Source organism: Melopsittacus undulatus, chromosome 22 (genome assembly GCF_012275295.1).
Source record: "Melopsittacus undulatus isolate bMelUnd1 chromosome 22, bMelUnd1.mat.Z, whole genome shotgun sequence".
Classification (NCBI taxonomy): Eukaryota; Metazoa; Chordata; class Aves; order Psittaciformes; family Psittaculidae; genus Melopsittacus; species Melopsittacus undulatus.
In genome coordinates this window covers 1,200,225-1,222,499 of record NC_047548.1, presented here as the reverse complement: position 1 = coordinate 1,222,499, position 22,275 = coordinate 1,200,225, and the positions used below count along the sequence as shown (strand labels likewise).

The window sequence follows — 22,275 nt, the reverse complement described above, 5'->3', positions numbered from 1 at the left end:
CGTGGCCCGAGCGCCGCCGCGGGGCGGGGCCGAGAGCTGCGCATGCGCAATGGCGCCGCCTACCGGAGAACATGGGAGCAGCGCCCCCGCGCATGCGCAGAGGCACCGGTGCTCGTTCCCATGGCAACAGCTGCCGGCTCCGGCCCCGGCCTCTCCTGGACGGTTTTGTTCGGTTTTCACCCCAAAAACGGGCTCGAAGAGCGGCCGCGGAACCGGCTCCGCTCCCGGTGCCACCGGCACAAAATGGCGGCCGCTGCCGGCGGCGTGAGGGGGGCGGGCGGGAAGTATCGCGAGACTTCGCGCCGCCCCCGACCCATCCCTCGGCGGTGCCGTGATCTCGCGAGAGCTCATCGGAGGCAGCGATGGCGGCAGCGCTGCGGGCAGCGCGCGGGCTCCGGGGCTCGGGCCCGTGGCCGCGCCCGGTGAGGGGGGGGGGGCACCGGGGGGGGGGGGAGGGGCAGGACCGGAGGGGATCGGTACCGGGGGGGGGGGGGGGAGGGTGAGGGCTGATGCTGCGCTCTGATTGGTCCGATTGCGGATTGAGATGCGTGGGTGGAATGCGGCGGTCTGATTGGATGCAACTGCGGAGATTGGCGGGAGTAACTGTCAAGCGGATCGGGCTCTGATTGGCTGCCGCGGTGGAGCTCTCCGGGCTCCTGAATGCTGATTGGCTGTGCGCTCAGTGAATGGGCGGTGGCGGCCGCACTGATTGGTTGCTGGTTCTATGGGAGGTGGGACCATGTGCCTGCCCCGGGGGGGGGGTCCTGAGCCTCGGGGGGGGGCACAGGGTCCCCGTTGTGACCTCGCTGCCCCCCATAGGCTTGGATTTCCCATGATGCTGAGCGGCGCCACCTCCCACCTGTAAGTGCCCCCCCCCCCCAGAGCCCCCTAACACTTGGGGGGGGTCATACACACCATGGGGTACCCCCTTGTGCTGGGATGTGGGGGCCCCCAACCCCAGCCTATTCCTTCATAGGGATGTGGTGGGTTTGGGGGCCCCCCTTTGGCCTCTGTGGGGCACAGCAAGGAGCTGTGACCCCCATTTTGGGGGCTCTGAGCGGCTCCCAGAGTTGCTCGGGGCCCATGGGGTGGGGGGTGCATGTTGTTCTTGCTGTGTGTGTGTTCCGGGGGGGCTCCGTTCCCCCCCCATCCCCTCCCTGTGTGCCGGTACCGGGACATAACTGCCCCCGTTTCTCCCGCACGCCACGGCCGCCTGCCCCCGCAGCAGCCCAGCATCGTGAGTATGGGCAGAACGGGGCGGGGGGGACCCCAAAAGCACGGGGTGGGGGGTGCATGCATGCATGGGTCTGCATGCGGAGGGGTTCTCCAGGCAGGGCTGGGGGGAGATGGGGGGTAAAGGGGATGGGGTTATGGGGACTGGGACACCCCCCTCACCCCCCGGTGTCCCCACAGCCGCCCCCTGCCAAGTATGGCGGCCGCCACACGGTGACGCTGATCCCGGGCGATGGCATCGGCCCGGAACTGATGCTTCACGTCAAGGAGGTCTTCAGGTGGGTGCCCCTTTGTTTCCCGTCCCCCCCCCCATGGAGGACACGGGTGTCATGGCGCCCGCCGCCCCCAGGCATGCCTGTGTGCCCGTGGACTTCGAGGAGGTGCGTGTGGGTGCGGAGGCTCCGGAGGCCGATGTCCACAACGCCATCATGGCCATCCGCCGCAATGGCGTCGCCATCAAGGGTGAGTGTGGGGCTCGGGACCCCCCCCCGAGCGCCTCCGGGGACCACCTGACCCCCGGCACCATCCCCTTCCATAGGGAACATTGAGACCAACCACAACCTCCCTCCCAGCCACAAGTCCCGGAACAACCTCATCCGGTGAGAGCTGTGGGGTGCAGGGGGTGTCTGTGGGGTTGGGGGGGGCACGGAGCCTGACCCGGGTGTTGTGCTGCGGCAGGACCAGCCTGGACCTCTATGCCAACGTGATCCACTGCCAGAGCCTGCCCGGTGTGGAGACGCGGCACCGCGACATCGACATCCTCATCGTGCGGGAGAACACGGAGGGCGAGTACAGCAGCCTGGAGCACGAGGTGAGTGCCACGGCCACAGCCCCATAGCTCTGAGCACCCCCATCTGTATCCCAGCCCCTCGTCCTGATGCCCCCCCCCGTGCACCGCAGAGCGTGGCCGGGGTGGTGGAGAGCCTCAAGATCATCACGGCCGGGCGCTCGCGCCGCATCGCTCACTATGCCTTCAACCTGGCCCGTGCCGCCAAGCGCCGCTCGGTCACCGCTGTGCACAAGGCCAACATCATGTATGTGTGTGGGGCTTGGGGGGGGGGGGAAGGATGGGGGGGGACCGGCCCATTGAACCCATCCCATCCACAGGAAGCTGGGGGATGGGCTCTTCCTGCAGTGCTGCAAGGAGGTGGCAGCAGAGTACCCGGAGATCAGCTTCCAGAGCATGATCGTGGACAACACCACCATGCAGGTGGGGTCCTACCAGTGCTCCCAGTGCCCCCAGTGCTGCCGCCGGTGCCCCGCTCAGTGCTGACTGCTCTGCCCCCCCCACAGCTGGTGTCGCGCCCGCAGCAGTTCGATGTCATGGTGATGCCCAACCTCTATGGGAACATCGTCAACAACGTGTGCGCGGGGCTGGTGGGAGGCCCTGGCCTCGTCCCTGGGGCCAACTATGGCCACGACTATGCTGTCTTTGAGACTGTGGGTGCTGGGGGCACGGGGGGAGGTCCTGGGGGGTCTGGGGGGGTCTCCCCCTCAACCCCCATCATCCCATTGCCCACAGGCCACCCGGAACACAGGGAAGAGCATCGCTAACCGCAACATCGCCAACCCCACAGCGGCGCTGCTCGCTGCATGCATGATGCTGGACCACCTCAGGTGGGCGGGGCTTCGGCTACAGGGGGCGTGGCTACAGGGGGCGTTTAGGGGCGTGGCCTCACTCTGTCCCCCCCCCCCCTTCAGGCTGCACAGCTATGCCACCGCCATCCGCCAGGCCGTGCTCGCCTCATTGGACGATCCAAGGGTAAGCCCCACCCTCCCCCACCAATCCCCGCGCTCCCATTGGTGCGGGACCCCCACCAAGCCCCGCCCACCTTCTGGCTCCGCCCCCAGACGCACACTCCCGACATCGGCGGCCAGGGCACAACCTCGGGCGCCGTCCAGAGCATCCTGTCCCACCTGTCCCGCACCTGATTGGCTGAGCAGGACCACGCCCCCAGACCACGCCCCCAATAAACCCACCCCGGAGCTGCCTCCCGCACGTTTATTGGCTGCGGCGCTAGGGGCGGAGCCAGGGGTGGCGCAGGCATTGGTTGGCCGTGGCGCGCCGGGCGGGCTCGAAGGCCAGCATGGGCCGCAGGAACCGGGTGAAGGCAGCGGCCGCTCCCCGGGACCACTCGTACTTCTCCTGCAGCACAGCCCGGAGCCCCCACGGCCGCAGGTGCCGGATGTGCCGCAGCTCCCCTGGGGGGGCGGAGCGTCAGGACCCGAGCCCCGCCCCCTGCCGTTGGCCACACCCCCTCAACGCCCCGCCCCTAACGCGGTCCTCCCCTCTTTAGCTCCGCCCCCAGCCCTTAACCCCGCCCCAAGCCTAGTTCTCTCTTCTTAGCTCCTCCTCTCTTGGCCCCGCCCTCCTGAGCCCCTCCCACTTTAGCCCCGCCCCCGCTCCCACACCTCCCTATTTAGCCCCTCCCACTTTAGCCACGCCCCATTCACACCCCCTCTTTAGCCCCTCCCACCCGCCTTGGCCCCGCCCCTCACCGCGCCGGTTGAAGAACTCGCGGGAGAAGCGCCCCCCCAGCGCCACGTGACGCGGGATCTCCCCCAGCAGCTCGATCACGTGGGCAATGTGGTCTGGTGGGAGGGGTTGGAGCACGTCAGGCTCCGCCCACCACATCCAGCCACACCCCTCCATAGGCCCCGCCTACTTCACGAGGCCACGCCCCCTCCCTAGGCCCCGCCTACCCTCGTCCCTGCTATAGTCCTCCCCCGAATGGGGCTCGAACAGGTAGTCTCCCGTGGCCAGCTCGAAGGCCTGGGGGGGACAAAGCCGGGCAGTGAGGGGCTGTGGGTCTGCTATGGGGCAGGCTATGGGGCAGGCTATGGGGCAGCCATGGGGCAGGCTATGGGGCAGCCATGGGGCAGGCTATGGGGCAGCCATGGGGCAGCCATGGGGCAGGCTATGGGGCAGCCATGGGGCAGGGCTCCTCACCATGCAGGCAGTGCTCCAGATGTCAGCGGGGGGCCCATATCCAGCCCCCAGCAGCACCTCCAGCGCCCGGTACTGCCGCGTCTGGATGTCCTCGGTGAAGTGGTGGTGCTGGGGGGGGCCGGAGGTCACCCCGTACCCCCGGGGGCACCCCCTGCCCCCCAGCTCCTCTCGAGGTGCCCCATAATGAATGGGGGCCCCCACTACACCCCACACTGCCCCCCCCCCCATTGCCCCCTCACCACCCAGCAGCCGTTGCCCAGGTCAGCAATCTTGACGCGCAGCCGGGGGGCACAACGGGGGTCCAGGGGGTTCTCCTGCCCCCCCAGGAGCCCCCCACCTGTGGGGTAGCAGCAGGGGCATCAGCAGGGGCACCTCAAGAGCCCCTCAAACCCCACTGATGCCCCCCAAGACCCCAGTATCCACCCCGGCCCCCCCCCATTTACCCCTCAGCACCCCCAATTGCCCCCCACATTCCCACCCCCCCCACCCCACTGTACTCACCAAGGGGGGCGGGGGGCCCCCCCGAGCCCCCCGAGATGAGGGAGCTGGATGTGGGGGTGAGGAGGGAGTCGGAGGCGGAGCTGGGGCTGGGGGGGCGCCGGACCTGGAGCCCCCCCGAGGTGCAGGAGCCCCCGGAGCGGCCGTCGCTGGAGCCGCCGGTGGGGAGCGTGTGCACCCCCGAGGAGGAGGCGCCGCTGGGGGGGCTGCCCCCCCCCTCCTCTTGGTCCGGGGCTGCCGCTTCTGTGGGGGGGGGGGGTGGGAGAGAGACCCTGAGCCCCCCCTGCTCTAACAGGGAATGAGGCGTTCCCCTGGCCCCCCCCCCCCCCCCAATGGACCCGTCCTTGGCTGCGGTGTCCGCTCTCACCGGCTCCCCCTGGCGGCGCTCGGGGCTCCTGCAGCCGCTGCAGCTCCTGCAGACACTGCTCCAGCCGGTGGCTCTGCCGCCGCCGCTGCCGCCGCCGCCGCCGCCGCTGGGCACGGGACAGGCGCTCCTGGGGCCGGGATGGACGGGGGGGGACACGTGTGCGAGGGGTGAACGGGACACACGTGTGCGAGGGGTGAACGGGACACACGTGTGCGAGGGGTGAACGGGACACGTGTGTGAGGGGTGAACGGGACACGTGTGTGCGAGGGGTGAACGGGACACACGTGTGCGAGGGGTGAACGGGGAACACGTGTGCGAGGGGTGAACGGGACACGTGTGTGCGAGGGGTGAACGGGACACACGTGTGCGAGGGGTGAACGGGACACACGTGTGCGAGGGGTGAACGGGACACACGTGTGCGAGGGGTGAACGGGACACGTGTGTGCGAGGGGTGAACGGACACACATGTGCGAGGGGTGAACGGGACACACGTGTGCGAGGGGTGAACGGGACACACGTGTGCGAGGGGTGAACGGGGGGGACACGTGTGCGAGGGGTGAACGGGACACACGTGTTCCAGGAGCAGTGTGAGGTTACACGGGACACACATGTACAAGGGACGCACAGGGCACACACGTGTGCAAGGAGCAGTGTGAGGGTGTATGGGGCACACACGTGTGCAAGGGGCAGGGTGAGGGATGCACAGGACACACGTGTGCAAGGGATGCACAGGGCACACGTGTGCAAGGAGCAGTGTGAGGTGCACAGGGCACACACGTGTGCAAGGAGCAGTGTGAGGGTGTATGGGGCACACACATGTGCAAGGGATGCACAGGACACACACGTGTGACACTCACGGGTCCATCCTGTGGTGCGGAGCTCACTGCAGACAGCACCAGGATAGGGGTGTCAGCATCAGAGCAGTCCCCCCTGGACCAACCCATTGCACAGGGGGGGGTTCGGGGGGTACCTGCGCTTTGGGGGGGGCCCCCCCCCCGGGCCCATCGCGCTGCCTCGGCCGCCAGCTGCCTCACGAAGGGCTCCCCCACCTGCAGGAGGACGTTCTCGGGCTTGATGTCAGTGTGGATGATGTTGCACTTGGTGTGCAGGTAATCCAGGCCCTCCAGCACCTGCGCCCCAACACAAGGGGGTCCCCACATGGGTTTGGGGGGGTGTAAATGGGATTTGGGGGGGGTGTAAATGGGATCTGGGGGGGGACACAGGGGGGATACGGAGGGAGAAGGGCTGAGTGGGACCCCAGACCTGCCTGATGATGCTCTTGACACATGGCAGCGGCAGCCCCTGGTAGTTGGATTTGATGATCCAGCGCAGGAGCTGGTGGCCCAGCACCTCCAGCACCATGCACACATCTTGGGGGGGGGGTCAAGGATTGTGTGGTCACCTGAGACCCCCCCGTGGGGTGCACATTGGGGGTGTCCCCCCTATCCCATCCCCCCCCATAGGATACGGACACCGTTGACCCCCGAGATCCTGAAGTCATCAATGAGCTGCACGATGTTCTCCCGCTTCGGGTCACTGGGGTCCGAATCCCGGACCTGGGGGGGGGCAATGGGGGCGATGGATGGAGCCGGGGGGGGGGCACTGAGGGTCCCGTGGGGGGGTCCCGGCCTCACTCACACACTTGAGCAGTTTGATCTCATCCAGCGCTGTCTCCGTGTACTGTGGTGCGCTCTTCACCACCTTCAGCGCCACGAAGCGCTTGCGCCTATGGGGGGGTCACACACACAGAGAGGGATTGAGAGGACCCCCCCCCTTAACACCGACCCCCATTTGGGGGTCCCCGTCCCCCCCTTTGGGCACTCACCGGATGTCCCAGCAGAGCCACACGGTGGAGAAGTGCCCCCACCCCAACTTCCGCACCACATGGTAGCGCCCATTGAAGAGGTCCCCAATGCGCACAGGGTAATACCCACCTATGGGGGGGTACGGGGGGTGTTTGGGTGCTGCCCCCCCCCCCCCCCAAGCACCCCCCCAGGGCCATGGGGCACCCCCACCTTTGCAGTAATCACGGGGGTCCTCCTGCTCCCCTTCATCCAAGCCCAGCAGCCCCTCAGAGAGCAGGGGCAGGGGGGGGTCGGGTGAGGTGTCCTCGGGGGGGGGTCGGGGTCCTGGAAGGGGGGGGGGCACAAATGGAACCCGAACTTCAGCTCCCTGCACCCCCCCCCCGGGGGGGCCCCTCAATGGTCTCCCATAGGCTGGGGGGGGGCACAAGGTGATACCACAGTGGGAATGGGGGGGGGGGGGGGGAATGAGGCATCATGGGACATCACCCCCCCAAAATAGAACTGACCTCAGGGCCCCGCGGGGTTAAAAATAGCCCCGGTGGGGGGAGGGGTGGCCCTGGAACGTGCCCCCCCCCAGCCCCCCCCCGACAATGGGACTTTGGTGTGTCCCGTGTCCCCCCCCCCCGGACACAGAGACCCCCCCCCCCAATACGTGGTTGTCCCTGAGGGTCTCAGGGGGCTGTGGGGGGGTCGGGACCCTCTGCCCCCCCCTCCTCCCCCCTCCCCTCCCGTCCCCCCTCCCCCACCTTGGCACCGGTTTCCTCTTCTTGTCCCTTTTGCGCTTCTTTTTCCTCTTCTCTGGGTCTGGGGGGGTCGGGGTGGTCATGGGGGGGTCATGGGGGGGTCATGGGGGGGTCATGAGGGGGTCATGGGGGGGTGTCACGATCAGAACCCCCCCAACAGCCCCACAATGACCCCGTTTTCCCCCCCCCAGGAGCCACCTCCTCCCATCAGAACCCCCCAAATGCAGCCCCCCTAACCCCTCCCCCTCCTCCCCCCTCCCCCCGCATTAATACCACGACCCCCCCCCACATTAACACCAATACCCCCTTAGGACCCCCCCCAAATTCCCCCCCCCCCCCCCCCCCCACCGGTGCTCGCTCCCGCCGCCCCCCCGCGCAGCTCCATGCCGCTCGCTCCCGCTCTGCGCGTGCCTCGGAGGCCCCGCCCACTGACCAATAGGAAGCCACACCCGGCCCCGGAGCCACGCCCCTTTCTCCGCCCCCCCAGGTCGCCATGGAGACGGGACCCAGCGCCCGTGCCACGTGATTCGCGGCCATTCCTCGCCGATCAATAGGATCGATCGATGGATCAATGGGGCTGGGAACGGGTTCAAAGGGCACCAAACCCAAGCGAGCCCCGCACCGACCCCCCCCCCCACCGGCCCCCCCCCCCACCGGGCCCCCCCCCCCGGTACCGGCGGCGCTGAGAGCGGCGGAAGGAGCGGACCTCCCCTGGCGTGGCGCTCCGGAAGTGACGCTTCTGCCTTCTCTATCCCCCCTTCCACCATTGGCTCTGACGGCCTCGACGTCATCAGAGCGCGACGCGTAACCATGGCAACGACGCCGTAGACACCCAATGAGGGGGGACCCCCGGGGCAGGCACAAGGATGCGGTGAGGGGAGCCCCAAAACAACCCCGGAGGGGGGGGGGGGGGGAATGGGCATCACCCCCTATGGAACCCCCCCCATAGGGGATGGAAGGAGCCATCACCTCCCCCCCCCGGGGCAGAGGCACAGACGGGGTCTGGGGGTGCCGGGCATCAGTTTAATAACGGGGCGCAAAGGGGGAGGGGGGAGCAGCACCCCCACCCCCACAGCCTCCCCCCCCCCGGGGGCTGGGGGAGCACGGGATGCTCTGGGAGGATGCGGGGGGGGGGGGCAGAGATGGGGACCCCAACCCCCCCCCCCATAGCAAAACCCCATTGGGAAAGAGGAGACCCTAAACCAATAGGACTCCCCCCACCCCATTCCACCCCCCCCTTCCTTCCAGCTGTAACATGGGGGGGACGACGGCTTCTGTCCCCCCCCCACTTCAGCAGAGCCAAGGCTCATCCCGCGGCGTCCAGCGCTGAGCCCCCTTCCTGGTGGAGAGGGGGGAGGTTGTTGTCTGTCTGACCCCCCCCCCCATAAGTAAAAGGCCTCCCCCCCACCTCGAGGTCCCTTGGGGGGGGCTGGGGGTGCAGTCCGGGGGTTCAATATCAACTCTTGTCGGTGGGGGGGTCTCTGTGGCGGGAGGTCTTCATGGTCTCCAGGTACTCCTGCTGCGAGACGGCCAATACCGACGCCAGGATCTCGTCGTCCTCCCAGTCGTTGAGGCCTGGGGGGGATACTGGTTACTATGGGGGACACACACACACCCCATGATCCCCCCCCCCAAAGTGACAAACGAGGCTTTGGGGCATCTTCTCCGTCTCCAAAGGGCAGCGAATGGGGACAAATCTGCCCCAAGAAGAGCTTCTCCCTCCCCAGATCCACAATTGAACCCCCAAACCCACTCTTTGATCACCCCCAAACCATATCCCCCCTAAACTAAGATGTACCCCAACAAATACATTCCCAGACCCCCCTAAACCTGAAGCATCTCCCAGTAAGAACCAGCACTGGTGTATAACTGCAGCCCCCCCCCAGTTTGGACCCCCCCACTCACCGAAGGCAGTGGGAGACATCTGCTGCATGATGGCGCGGCATTCCAGCGCGGGATACAGGGACACCAGTGGGGGGGTGGCGCGGCCCCCCCCTGCCCCCAGCTGGCTGCTGGTCCCTGAGCAGGGGCACAAAGCATCAGAGCCCAGCCCCAGGACCCCACACACCCCATAGAGCCCTCGGGTGGGGGCCCAGCTTGAGACCCCCAACACCCACGTTAGGCTGCCTAGCACCGATCAGCACCAACTTTGAGCCCCCCAACATGTTCCAGCACCCAGTTTGGGTCCACCAGCACCCCCAGTACCCAGGCCGGGCTCCCTTGCACCTCTTAGCACCCACTTTGAGTCCCCCAGATCCCCACAGCCCCCAGTTTGTGTCCATAGAACCCAGTGTGAGCTCCCCAGGACCCCACAGCCCCCAGTTTGTGTCCATAGAACCCAACGTGAGTCCCCCAGATCCCCACAGCCCCCAGTTTGTGTCCATAGAACCCAGTGTGAGCTCCCCAGGACCCCACAGCCCCCAGTTTGTGTCCATAGAACCCAGTGTGAGCTCCCCAGGACCCCACAGCCCCCAGTTTGTGTCCATAGAACCCAGTGTGAGCTCCCCAGGACCCCCTTTGAGACCCACCTGGGGCGCAGGGGGACGGGGGTTTGCCAGCGGGGGGTGCTCCAGGCGAGGGGGGTTTGGGGCCGGGGGCCTCGGGGTGCAGCCCGGGGTGCTCTGGTGATGGGGCCGCACTGCGGGGCCGGGGCGAGCGCCCGCTCCATTCATCCAGGCCACTGGCGGCTGCAGCCGTGGCCGAGCTGCAGGTGGCACTGGCCTTGCGGGGCTGGGGGGACAGGGGGAGCAGTGAGTGGGGACACAGGGATGGGGACAGGGGGACCCGTGAGCTCCCCCATACAGGGATGGGGATGGGGGGACCCCTGAACACCCCCATGCAGGGATGGGGATGGGGGGACACATGAATGGGGACACAGGGACCCGTGAACCCCCCCCCATGCAGGGACAGGGACAGGGGGATCCGTGAATGGAGACACAGGGATGGGGAGAGGGGGATCCATGAACCCCCCCCCACAGAGATGGGGACAGAGGGACCCCTGAACCCCCAATGCAGGGATGGGGATGGGGGGATCCTTGAACCCCCCCCACAGGGATGGGGATGGGGGGATCCATGAACCCCCCCCCCACAGAGATGGGGACAGAGGGACCCCTGAACCCCCCCCACAGGGATGGGGATGGGGGGATCCTTGAACCCCCCCCCACAGAGATGGGGACAGAGGGACCCCTGAAGCCCCAATGCAGGGATGGGGATGGGGGGATCCTTGAACCCCCCCCACAGGGATGGGGATGGGGGGATCCATGAACCCCCCCCCCACAGAGATGGGGACAGAGGGACCCCTGAACCCCCCCCACAGGGATGGGGATGGGGGGATCCTTGAACCCCTCCCACAGGGATGGGGATGGGGGGATCCTTGAACCCCCCCCACAGGGATGGGGATGGGGGGATCCTTGAACCCCCCCCACAGGGATGGGGATGGGGGGATCCTTGAACTCCCCCCGCAGGGATGGGGATGGGGGGATCCTTGAACCCCCCCCACAGGGATGGGGATGCAGGGACCCCTGAACCCCCCCCACAGGGATGGGGGGGTCAGGAGGGCCCCCACCTGTCGCGCCTGCTTCTCCTGGTCGCGCAGCCACTGCAGGTAGGACTCTCGAGCCACCTGCTCCTCGATGGCCTCGTTGGTGGCCTCCCAGTCTGTGGCTCTCTTCTTGTCCTCCAGCATCTGCTGCTCGATCCACGACTCCTCCGACGTCTTGATGGCGCTCTTCATCAGCGACTGCTCGGCCAGCTGGGGGCGGGGCCACCATGGGACACGCCCCCTTGGCAGAGACCACGCCCCCGGCTCCACCCACCCACACTACACAGGGGGCGTGGCCACAATGGGACACGCCCCCTTGGCAGAGACCACGCCCCCGGCTCCATCCACCCACACTATACAGGGGGCGTGGCCACAATGGGACACGCCCCCTTGGCAGAGACCACGCCCCCGGCTTCACCCACCCACACTACACAGGGGGGCGTGGCCACACTAAGCCACACCTCCTTCACATGTGACCACAGACACACCCACATCAGGTCCCTCCCTCCAAGTGCAGGGGGCGGGGCTCGGATTGGCCACGCCCCCCAATAGACCACGCCCCCTACCACCCCACACCAAATAAGGCAGGTTCCACGTGGTCACAGAGCCTCCCTGGCCCCACCCACACAGCGAGGGGGGGCTGCAGGACCCATAGAGCACCCCTGCCCCCCAACCCATGGCACCCAGACCCCCCCAGCCCCACTGACCCCCGGTTTGAAGGAGGGCAGCCCCAGCCCCACGCCGATGGTGGGAGCTGCAGGACCCATAGAGCACCCCTGCCCCCCAACCCATGGCACCCAGACCCCACTGACCCCCGGTTTGAAGGAGGGCAGCCCCAGCCCCACGCCGATGGTGGGAGCTGCAGGACCCATAGAGCACCCCTGCCCCCCAACCCATGGCCCCCAGACCCCACTGACCCCCGGTTTGAAGGAGGGCAGCCCCAGCCCCACGCCGATGGTGGGGGCTGCAGGACCCATAGAGCACCCCTGCCCCCCAACCCATGGCACCCAGACCCCACTGACCCCCGGTTTGAAGGAGGGCAGCCCCAGCCCCACACCGATGGTGGCCTTGTTGGGGTTGACAACGGAGTTGTAGTGGATGTTGCGGTGGTAACTGACCCGGATGGGCTCGTCCTCGTTGTGCTGAATCCCGTGGAAGGTGTTGATGGGTTCTGTGGGGCACACCCCATATCAGCACCGACACCACAGCCGCACCGGGGGACACCCACAGCAGCCCCCCTGGGGACCCCTCAGCTTGTGGGACCCACTCCCTGGCAGCAGGGACCCATAGGGCCACCCCCAACCACCTGAGGCCCCTCTAGCGGCACCCTGGGGACCCCACATAAGCCCCACACCACATCTCCCTGTGACCCCACAAGCTCTCCCCATCGCACCCTGAGGACCACAGGGAGACCCAAAGAAGCCCCTCAGCCCCCCCCATCTATTCATGAAGCACCCTGCGACCCCCAGGACACCACAAGGCCACCCTGGTGAAGGGCAGCAGCAGCCCCCCCAGCTCCCCATGGGGCAGACGCACCAGTGCCATACTGGTAGACCTCGACGGGGCGGTTGTACATCTCGGCCATGGCCTGCATCTCAATGTGGTTCCCATGGCACGTGCTCTTGCGCTTGCGGTTGATGTAGGTGGTGAAATCCTCCGTCACGTAGTTGGAGAAGTAGTCGGCGTTCTTCATCTATCCAAAAGGGGGGACATGGGGGGGTCAGGGAACGGCCAGGGAGCTGTGGGGCAGGGAACGGCCAGGGAGCTGTGGGGCAGGGAACGGCCAGGGAGCTGTGGGGCAGGGAACAGCCAGGGAGCTGTGGGGCAGGGAACGGCCAGGGAGCTGTGGGGCAGGGAACGGCCAGGGAGCTGTGGGGCAGGGAACGGTGAGGGAGCTGTGGGGCAGGGAACGGCCAGGGAGCTGTGGGGCAGCTCCATGGTGGCAAAGGGACGCGGGGAGGGGGGGTGTGGAGCATGCGGTTACCCAGGAACAAGGGGGGAGCCCTGGGGCCATCACGGACAGAGCAGCCCCACTGCCTCCCAGTGCCTCCCAGCACCATCCCAGTGCCTCCCAGTCCCCTCAATCCCTTCCCAGTGCATCCCCACACCCCCCAGAGCCCCTCACCAGATAGTCCATGCAGTGCTTCCGCACCACCTCATGCATGTCCTGGTCTCCGTAGACCTGATCGGCTGAGGGGGGGCACAAAGGGGGGGGGGGCATCAGCGGCTCCCCATTGGGGTGCAGAGGGAGAACAGGGACCGGATGGGGGCACGGGGCTCACCCACGGCCCGGAACAAACAGGCTCCATCCTCCTTCATGCGCTTGATGATGAAGCCTTTCTTCTCCCGCAGAGCCTTCTCGAACCGGTGCTCCTGCTGGAGACACAGCCGGGCTCGGTGCGGGCACCGGGGGCAGCCCCGGGGACCCCTCCGTGCATGGGGAGCACAGGGACCCCCGGACCCCGACCACCCCCCGCTGCCCCCGCACCTGCTCGGCCGTGGCCGGGTCCAGCTCCACCCTCCCGGCCTCGTACTCGTCCTCACTGTTGTATCCGCCTCCGGCCTCGTCGGCTCCGGGGCTGCCCCCGGGGCCCAGGCCCAGCGCGAGCCCCACGGGGCCTCCGGGGCCTCCTCCTCCGGTACCGGCGCTGGGCCCGGCCCCTCCCCTCCGCCGCCTCTTGCTGTGACCGGGGCCTCCTCCGCCGCCGCCGCCGCCGCCAGGGCCGCGGGGCTCGGGCAGCCCCAGAGCGGCCGCGTCCAACCCGAGCAGGGCCCCGGGCCCGTCCCCGGCACCGGCACCGCCTCCGACGGAGCCTCCGGGACCGGAGGGGGGGGGGGGACGCGGCCGACGGGAGCCCGGCCCAGCCCCGCAGCGGCGGCGGCGGCGACGCCCGAGGCCGGGGCCCCCCCACCCCCCCGGGGCCTCCGGGGTCCCCCACACCTCCGGGGCCGCGCTCGGGGCCTCCGTCCACGCCGCGCTCGGTGCCGGTGTCCGGGCCCGAGTCCGCGTCAGCATCGGGCGCCGGAACCGCCTTCTTCTTGGGCAGGATCGTCATGGCGGCGGCAGCATGGGGGAGGGGCGGCACCGGGGGGGGGGAGGGGCGGCACCGGAGCGGGGGGGGGGAGGGGGGGAGCGGAGCTGTCCGGGCGCGGGGCGCGGCCGCCGCCGGGCCCGTGTCAACATCAACAGCGGCGCCCTCTGACCCCGCGCGGCGCTTCCGCCTCACCCGCCGCCCGCGCTGCTATTGGTCAGCGCCGCCGTCCGAGCGTTGTGATTGGTTGGAAGCGCGGAGGAAGTCCCGCCCGAGGGGAGAATGGAGAGGAGAGTGGAGGGGGGAAAGGGGCGGGACAGGCGTTGCCCTGGAGACGGCGCGGCTGCGCGCGGATTGGGTGGGGGGGGCGCAGGGGGCGGGGCGAGAGAGGGAGGACGGTGCTGATTGGGTGCAGCTCTGGGGGGCGGAGGGGGTCAGCCAGAGCGGGCTGTGATTGGGCTGCGGACGAAGAGGCGTGGCTCAAGGGAGAGCACGGGCGGTGGTTGGCTGTCTGCGGAGGCGGGACTTGGTGAAGGACAGGGCGCTGATTGGGCAGTGCCGCCGGTGGAGCGGACGCTGATTGGGCAGCGCGGGGAAGGCGGGACTCGAGGGCAGAGCGAGCTCTCATTGGCTGCCGCGGCACCAACTTCAACACGCCCGTGATGGGCGGGATTAACGTGACGCTCCCGACGCTGATTGGCCGAGGGAGGCTTGGCCCTAATTTCCCACTGGCTGACGAGCGGAAGAGCTGAAGTGTTGGCCCCGCCCCCTCCGTTGGCTCCGCCCAATCAGCTGTCAGCCTCCGTCAGGCCACGCCCCCGGTCCCACCCCCCCTCGCAAGCACAGGCTCAGGGCTCCAATCTCAGCTCCTTTATTAACCCATCACAGCCACAGTTATGGGGTGACCCCCCCATGGGTCCGGCCCCACATCCCTGAGCTCATGGGGCCCACACAAGCCCCAGGACACCCTGGAGGACACCATCCGGTGCTGCCCCATGGGGGGATCTGGCACCGGGTGCTGCAGACGGGACCATTGGCAGCCGTGGTCAGTGGCTCTTGTGGCGGGGCCGGTCGAGGGCTCGCTGTGCAGCGGTGAGACGGCGGCAGGAGTCAGCCAGGAGGGCACAGGGCACCAGCACCCACACCCCGTTCAGCCCCACGAAGTAGAACCAGAAGTAGAGGGGCCGTGGGTCGCTGTGGGTCCATCCTGCCAGCGCCTCCGTGGCAAAGTACAGCACGTCCCCATAGAGCTGCCCTGTGCGGGAGGGACACGAGGTTGGGGACAGGAGGGGGGTGTGGGGCACGGGGAGCCTGGAGCCGGACGTACCGAGGGACACAATGAGCTGCAGGATGTACCGGGCTGGGTGGCGGCGCAGGAGGGCGAGGAAGGTGAGGAAGCTGAGGGGTCCCCAGGTCCAGGCTGTCACCGTCTCCATGGCGACCGTGAACTCATCGCTCCTGGGAGGAGGGCACAGAACAGGATGAGCTGGAACCCACGGACACCCCCACCCCCCCCCCAGCCCCTGCCCCACTCACGTCATGTACCGGCTGTCGGCTTTGGCGTACTCCTTCCCTGCGGGCAGCATGGGGTTAAGGGGTCCTGCACCTCCCCAGGACCCCCAACCCCATCCCCATGCACTGACCCCCCCCAGGGCCCCCAACCCCATCCCCATGCACTGACCCCCCCCAGGGCCCCCAACCCCATCCCCATGCACTGACCCCCCCCAGGGCCCCCAGCCCCATCCCCATGCACTGACCCCCCCAGGACCCCCAGCCCCATCCCCATGCACTGACCCCCCCATAGCCCCCATCCCCATGCACTGACCCCCCCAGGGCCCCCAACCCCATCCCCATGCACTGACCCCCCCAGGACCCCCAGCCCCATCCCCATGCACTGACCCCCCCATAGCCCCCATCCCCATGCACTGACCCCCCCTGGGGCCCCCAGCCCCATCGCCATGCACTGACCCCCCCCAGGACCCCCAACCCCATCCCCATGCACTGACCCCCCCATAGCCCCCATCCCCATGCACTGACCCCCCCATAGCCCCCATCCCCATGCACTGACCCCCCCATAGCCCCCATCCCCATGCACTGACCCCCCCATAGCCCCCATCCCCATGCACTGACCCCCCCATAGCCCCCATCCCCATGCACTGACCCCCCCATAGCCCCCATCCCCTGCTCACAGACATCAGCCAGCAGTCCGGTGCTATGGGGCAGGTCCCGGTGCCGGAGGCTGAAGAAGCCCTCGAGCACCCCATGGATGCCGGTGCACATGAGGAACCAGCCGAGCGTCAGCCGGTGGGCGTGGCCCCGCGAAGCCCCGCCCCTCGCCCCGCCCAGCAGCCAACCCAGCGCCAGCAGCCCCGCCGCGGCCACGCCCACCGCGCCTGCGCACTGCCAGCCGGGCAGCGCGGCGGCGACGTAACCCGGCAACGGCAGCGAGCGCGGCCAATAGGGGTGCGCCGTCCTCGTCGTCATGGCAACGCCGCGCCGGTCACTGGGAGGGGGAGGTCACGTGAGGGAGCCGGAACCGGGACACCGCCGCCCGGTACCGGCCCCGGCACCGTCCCCCCCCCCCCCCGCACGCTCCCGTTGGCTCCGTCCCTGCCCGGTCCCTCCAGCGCCGTTCCGGTCTCCCCCCCTCACCCTCTCCCGTTGGCTCCGCCCCCTGCCGGTGTCCCCAGCGCTGTTCCGCTCTCCCCCCTCACCTCTCCGCCGCTCTCCGGTGCTCCCCAGCCCCGCTCCGCTCCCTCCGCCGCGCTCGCACCGCCCCCAGCCAATGGCTGCGCGCTGCCGCCGGCCCGGCCAATAGCGGCGCGCCCCGCCCACGGGCTCTGCCCGCTGATTGGCTGCCCTCGCTTCTGGGGCGATGTGGGGCCAGGGGGAGGAGTGCGATTGGTGATGGGGCGGGGCTTAGATTAGGATCCGTCTTAGTGAGGGGGCGTGGCCTCAGCCCCGGGGCGGGGCTTAGCTTAGGGGACTGTCTTAGTGAGGGGGCGTGGCCTCAGCCCCGGGGCGGGGCTTAGCTTAGGGGACTGTCTTAGTGAGGGGGCGTGGCCTCAGCCCCGGGGCGGGGCTTAGCTTAGGGGACTGTCTTAGTGAGGGGGCGTGGCCTCAGCCCAGGGGCGGGGCTTAGCTTAGGGGACTGTCTTAGCGAGGGGGCGTGGCCTCAGCCCCGGGGCGGGGCTTAGCTTAGGGGACTGACAGTGAGGGGGCGTGGCCTCAGCCCCGGGGCGGGGCTTAGCTTAGGGGACTGTCTTAGTGAGGGGGCGTGGCCTCAGCCCCGGGGCGGGGCTTCTGCACATTGGGGCGCTCCCCATGCTCCCTGTAGGACCCACGGGCACCGTCCGCTCTATGGGGCCCTTACGACCCCCCCATTGGAGTCTATAGGCTCCCTCCCATGGGCCCTATAGACCTCCCCCAGGGGTATAAGGGCCACATGGGCCCCCCACCAGTGCCATAGGCACAGCACAGGGGCACATACGGGGGTGCACGTACCCCCCCCACGGGGCCATAAGTGCCCTGTACATCCCCCCGACACCGTGTAAGTGATCCAGGCCCCTTCCAAAGAGACCCCCCTCGCCCCCCCCCCCCCATAGGAACGTATGGGATCCATATGGGGCCACGCCAGCAGGGAGACCCCCCTCCAAAGAAGGAGCCAGGCAGGGCAATGAATGGCAGCAGGTCCCTTGTATTGAACAAGTCTGTGCCCCCCCCACCCCAGCCGGACCCCTTCCCGTGGGGGGGGGATGCGATGGGGGCCCCCCCAAAGCAGCTGCTCGCCAGGAGCGGCCGGGGGGGGCCCAGCATTGGGGGGGGGGTCACACCAGGGTGCCAGGGGGCTGTGGGTCTGGGGGGGGGGGAGGGGGGGTGGGCACAGGGGGGGGGTCCCCTGAGGCCCTGGGGGGGGGGGGGGGGAAGGGGGGGACAGCAAAAGGAAAATAAAGAGGAGAAAAAAGAGGAAAAAGAGAAGAAAAACAGGAATTAACCCCCCGGAAATAGCCCAGCCCCCTCCGTGCCCCCCCCCCCCCCCCCCAACCCAGGGACAGGGACCCCCCCCCCCCCGGAACCCAAGATCTCAGCACAGAGAAGAAAGGGGGGGGCCAGGAGAGACCCCTCCCAGAAAGGGACAATGGAGGAGGGGGGGGGATGAGGGCAGAGACCCCTGAAATGGGGGGATCTGGGGGAGGGATGGGGGCACCATTGGGGTCGTTTGAAGGGGTCTGAGGGGTCCCCAATTTGGGGACATTCAGGATGGGACTGGGGGGGGAAGGGAGGGGGCAACCAGGAGCTACTGATGCCCCCCCAAAGGGAACCCAATTAATCTTGGACAGCCCCAATGGATGGGGGGGGCACCCAATGGACACCCCAGAAAGACAGGAGAGAGGCACCCAGTGGGTCTCCAACACCTATTCCCCCCCTCCCTGCTATGGGTGGGGGGTCCCCATATCCCCCCCCCCCCCTTAGAAGAGGGGTGCCCGGTACCCCCGGGGGGGGGCCGTACCTGGGCGCCAGGGCCCCGGCGTAGCTGAACGAGTGGGGCAGGCCGGGAGGGGGGGGGGTCCCTGCGGCGGGGGGGGCCCCATGCGGGGCCGGGGGGGGGCAGCAGGCGGGGGGGGGTCCCCGTGTGCCGCAGGTACCAATCCCGCAGCCCCTCCAGTGCCAACCACTTCTGGCTGCGGCGCTGCTCTGCCGAGGGGGGGGGGGGCGGCCTGGGGGGGGGGGGGGGGGGGCGGCGCTGTCGGGGGGGGGGCCGCCCCCCCCGCTGCCCCCCCAGTCGATCAGAGCCTCGGAGCTGTTGCTGCGGCGGGTGCGGGGCGCATGGGATGGGGGGGGGGGGGGCGCTGGGGGCCCCCCCAGCTGGGAGTCCTGGCTGCCAGACCAGGGACGGGCAGGCAGCCCCTGAGCCTCAGGGCTGGGGGGGGATGAGGACAGTGAGAGGTACCCCCCGATCCCCCCCCATACACACCTGCCCCATAGATGCCCCATATGGTCCCACAGAGCTCTTAAGTTATCCCATAGAGCCTCTAAATTACTCCATAAACCCCTTAAATTGCCCCATGGAACCCCTTAATTACCCCATAGACCCCTCCCAACCACCCCATAACCCCCCAGTTGCCCCATAGCCCCCCCATGATCTATCCCAGCAGCACCCACCGGCACAGTGGGTGCCCACGGGCACAGGGGCTCCGCGCCAGCACCGGGGTAGCTGGGACACTGCGGCCCTCGAAGCTGGATGCGCTGCGGGGCAGGGTCCGTGCCGGGCTGGGGGGGGCACAGCATCATATCAATGGGGTGATGGGGGGGGGCACAGCATCATATCAATGGGGTGATGGGGGGGGCACAGCATCATATCAATGGGGTGATGGGGGGGGCACACAGCATGACATCAATGGGGTGATGGGGGGGCACACAGCATCATATCAATGGGGTGATGGGGGGGGCACAGCATCATATCAATGGGGTGATGGGGGGGGCACAGCATCACATCAATGGGGTGATGGGGGGGGCACACAGCATGACATCAATGGGGTGATGGGGGGGCACACAGCATCACATCAATGGGGTGATGGGGGGGCACACAGCATCACATCAATGGGGTTATGGGGGGGGCACAGCATCATATCAATGGGGTGATGGGGGGGGCACAGCATCACATCAATGGGGTGATGGGGGGGGCACAGCATCACATCAATGGGGTGATGGGGGGGGCACACAGCATTACATCAATGGGGTGATGGGGGGGCACACAGCATGACATCAATGGGGTGATGGGGGGGCACACAGCATGACATCAATGGGGTGATGGGGGCGGCACAGCATCACATCAATGGGGTGATGGGGGGGGCACACAGCATGACATCAATGGGGTGATGGGGGGGGCACACAGCATGACATCAATGGGGCGATGGGGGGCACAGCATCACATCAATGGGGTGATGGGGGGGCACACAGCATGACATCAATGGGGTGATGGGGGGGGCACAGCATCATATCAATGGGGTGATGGGGGGGCACACAGCATGACATCAATGGGGCGATGGGGGGGGCACACAGCATCATATCAATGGGGTGATGGGGGGGGCACACAGCATCACATCAATGGGGTGATGGGGGGGCACACAACATCACATCAATGGGGTGATGGGGGGGCACACAGCATCACATCAATGGGGCGATGGGGGGGGCACACAGCATCACATCAATGGGGTGATGGGGGGGCACACAACATCACATCAATGGGGTGATGGGGGGACACACAGCATGACATCAATGGGGTGATGGGGGGACACACAGCATGACATCAATGGGGTGATGGGGGGACACACAGCATCACATCAATGGGGCGATGGGGGGACACACAGCATGACATCAATGGGGTGATGTGGGGGCACACAACATCACATCAATGGGGTGATGGGGGGGGCACACAGCATGACATCAATGGGGCGATGGGGGGGCACACAGCATCACATCAATGGGGTGATGGGGGGGGCACACAGCATGACATCAATGGGGTGATGGGGGGGCACACAGCATGACATCAATGGGGTGATGGGGGGGGCACACAGCATGACATCAATGGGGCGATGGGGACCCCCCAATGAGTTCTATGGGGGGGGTCAGACACGTACCTGGCGGGGCTGGCGAGGGAGCTGCGGCGCCCGTCGGGGGCCCAGGGGGGCCGGTGCTCGGGGCTGCCGGGACTGGCCCGGGGGGGTGAGGGGCGGCCAGGGGGGGGGGCACTGGGGTGGGCTTTGGGGTGGGCAGAGCTCCTGGAGAGAGACACAGGCACAGACCCCGAGAGGCTGCGATCGCCCCATAGCCCCCTCCCAGCTGCCCCATAGCCCCTCCCAGCTGCCCCATAGCCCCCTCCTGGCTGCCCCATAGCTCCCTCCCAGCTGCCCCATAGCCCCTCCCAGCTGCCCCATAGCCCCCTCCTGGCTGCCCCATAGCCCCCTCCCAACTGCCCCATAGCCCCTCCCAGCTGCCCCATAGCCCCCTCCCGGCTGCCCCATACCCCCTCCCAGCTGCCCCATAGCCCCCTCCTGGCTGCCCCATAGCCCCCTCCCAACTGCCCCATAGCCCCCTCCCAGCTGCCCCATAGCCCCCTCCCGGCTGTCCCATAGCCCCCTCCCAACTGCCCCATAGCCCCCTCCTGGCTGCCCCATAGCCCCCTCCCAGCTGCCCCATAGCCCCCTCCTGGCTGCCCCATAGTCCCCTCCCATCTGCCCCATAGCCCTAGTCCATCACTCACCATTCTCCAGCACAGGCAGATCACAGAGGGACCCGTTCTCATCTGGGGAGGTTGAAGTTGGGGGGGTCAGTGTCAATGGGGACCCCAAAACTTCCCTCCCCCCCCCAATACTCTGTGCCCCCTGCCCTGTGGACCCCCAGGTCCTCCCCATGGGTCTGGACCCCCCCCCCCCGGTTCCCTGCCCCCCCCGGTTCCCTGCCCCCCCCTCACCGTTCCCTGCCTCCCCCGTTCCCTGCCCCCCCCCCCGTTCCCTGCCCCCCCCCCCCCGGTTCCCTGCCCCCCCCTCACCGTTCCCTGCCCCCCCCGTTCCCTGCCCCCCTCGGTTCCCTGCCCCCCCCCCCCCCGTTCCCTGCCCCCCCCGGTTCCCTGCCCCCCCCCGTTCCCTGCCCCCCCCGTTCCCTGCCCCCCCCGGTTCCCTGCCCCCCCCTCACCGTTCCCTGCCCCCCCCCGGTTCCCTGCCCCCCCCCGGCTCCCTGCCCCCCCCCGTTCCCTGCCCCCCCCGTTCCCTGCCCCCCCCGGTTCCCTGCCCCCCCCTCACCGTTCCCGGCTCCCAGCTGCGCCCGCAGCTGCCGCAGTCTCTGCGCCGCCTCCGCCTGCAGCCGCTGCCGCCTCCGCCTCTGCTCCGGTGCTAGTCCCGGGGCGGCCGCCAGGCGGCGCGCGGCCTCCACCACCTGCAGCTGCAGCGCCACCTCCCGGCGGGCCGAGCGCGGCGCCTGAGCGGGGGGGGGGCACCGGGGGCGGGGGGGGGGCGATGGGGGGGGGAGGGAGGGGGGGGGGAGTTTGGGGTCATTGACAGCACGGGGGGGGGGCAGGGATGGGAACAACAGGGACGGATACGGGAA

The 22,275-nt window shown here is 68.5% G+C and overlaps 5 protein-coding genes across 8 annotated transcripts in view; 1 reads left to right on the top strand and 4 right to left on the bottom strand.

Annotated features, from left to right (window-relative positions):
• Positions 1-319: 319 nt before the first annotated feature.
• Positions 320-3,224, top strand: IDH3G (isocitrate dehydrogenase (NAD(+)) 3 non-catalytic subunit gamma). Of its 2 annotated transcripts, none has more exons than XM_034071735.1 (13): positions 320-422; positions 820-861; positions 1,229-1,237; positions 1,414-1,511; positions 1,583-1,695; positions 1,772-1,832; positions 1,912-2,044; positions 2,134-2,267; positions 2,341-2,443; positions 2,527-2,673; positions 2,756-2,850; positions 2,935-2,995; positions 3,085-3,224. In XM_034071735.1, the coding sequence occupies exons 1-13, from the start codon at positions 363-365 to the stop codon at positions 3,163-3,165; spliced, it is 1,137 nt and encodes a 378-aa protein (XP_033927626.1). In that variant the 5' UTR covers positions 320-362; the 3' UTR covers positions 3,166-3,224. The 2 variants fall into 2 exon arrangements, with proteins under 2 accessions (XP_033927626.1, XP_033927625.1); XM_034071734.1 differs by having other exon boundaries at positions 1,226-1,237.
• On the bottom strand, positions 3,222-7,981 carry SRPK3 (SRSF protein kinase 3). Its single transcript, XM_034071878.1, has 15 exons — positions 7,945-7,981; positions 7,064-7,177; positions 6,874-6,982; positions 6,687-6,774; positions 6,517-6,604; positions 6,312-6,418; positions 6,019-6,178; positions 5,906-5,931; positions 5,049-5,175; positions 4,685-4,924; positions 4,423-4,520; positions 4,184-4,291; positions 3,937-4,006; positions 3,733-3,825; positions 3,222-3,435 (listed from the first exon to the last, which is right to left on the bottom strand). Exons 1-15 carry the CDS (start codon positions 7,979-7,981, stop codon positions 3,251-3,253), a joined length of 1,650 nt encoding a protein of 549 aa, XP_033927769.1. The 3' UTR covers positions 3,222-3,250.
• Positions 7,982-8,834: 853 nt separating this feature from the next.
• OTUD5 (OTU deubiquitinase 5) lies at positions 8,835-13,925 on the bottom strand. 2 transcript variants are annotated; one of them, XM_034071750.1, is made up of 9 exons: positions 13,626-13,925; positions 13,420-13,513; positions 13,263-13,327; positions 12,674-12,830; positions 12,160-12,308; positions 11,162-11,347; positions 10,125-10,326; positions 9,502-9,615; positions 8,835-9,171 (listed from the first exon to the last, which is right to left on the bottom strand). In XM_034071750.1, exons 2-9 carry the CDS (start codon positions 13,454-13,456, stop codon positions 9,053-9,055), a joined length of 1,029 nt encoding a protein of 342 aa, XP_033927641.1. In that variant the 5' UTR covers positions 13,457-13,513; positions 13,626-13,925; the 3' UTR covers positions 8,835-9,052. The 2 variants fall into 2 exon arrangements, with proteins under 2 accessions (XP_033927641.1, XP_033927642.1); XM_034071751.1 differs by having other exon boundaries at positions 13,420-13,510.
• A 1,099-nt stretch (positions 13,926-15,024) lies between these two features.
• On the bottom strand, positions 15,025-16,923 carry EBP (EBP cholestenol delta-isomerase). 2 transcript variants are annotated; one of them, XM_034071760.1, is made up of 5 exons: positions 16,884-16,923; positions 16,359-16,672; positions 15,706-15,742; positions 15,497-15,627; positions 15,025-15,424 (listed from the first exon to the last, which is right to left on the bottom strand). In XM_034071760.1, exons 2-5 carry the CDS (start codon positions 16,651-16,653, stop codon positions 15,216-15,218), a joined length of 672 nt encoding a protein of 223 aa, XP_033927651.1. In that variant the 5' UTR covers positions 16,654-16,672; positions 16,884-16,923; the 3' UTR covers positions 15,025-15,215. The 2 variants fall into 2 exon arrangements, with proteins under 2 accessions (XP_033927651.1, XP_033927652.1); XM_034071761.1 differs by lacking the exon at positions 16,884-16,923 and adding an exon at positions 16,822-16,843.
• Positions 16,924-17,996: 1,073 nt separating this feature from the next.
• CCDC120 (coiled-coil domain containing 120) overlaps positions 17,997-22,275 on the bottom strand; it is a 6,648-nt gene continuing 2,369 nt past the window's right edge. Inside the window, 7 exon segments of the mRNA XM_034071877.1 lie at positions 17,997-18,025; positions 18,945-19,090; positions 19,333-19,440; positions 20,811-20,885; positions 20,888-20,951; positions 21,434-21,475; positions 21,972-22,146. Of these exon segments, the coding sequence (XP_033927768.1) occupies positions 17,997-18,025; positions 18,945-19,090; positions 19,333-19,440; positions 20,811-20,885; positions 20,888-20,951; positions 21,434-21,475; positions 21,972-22,146 (639 nt within the window).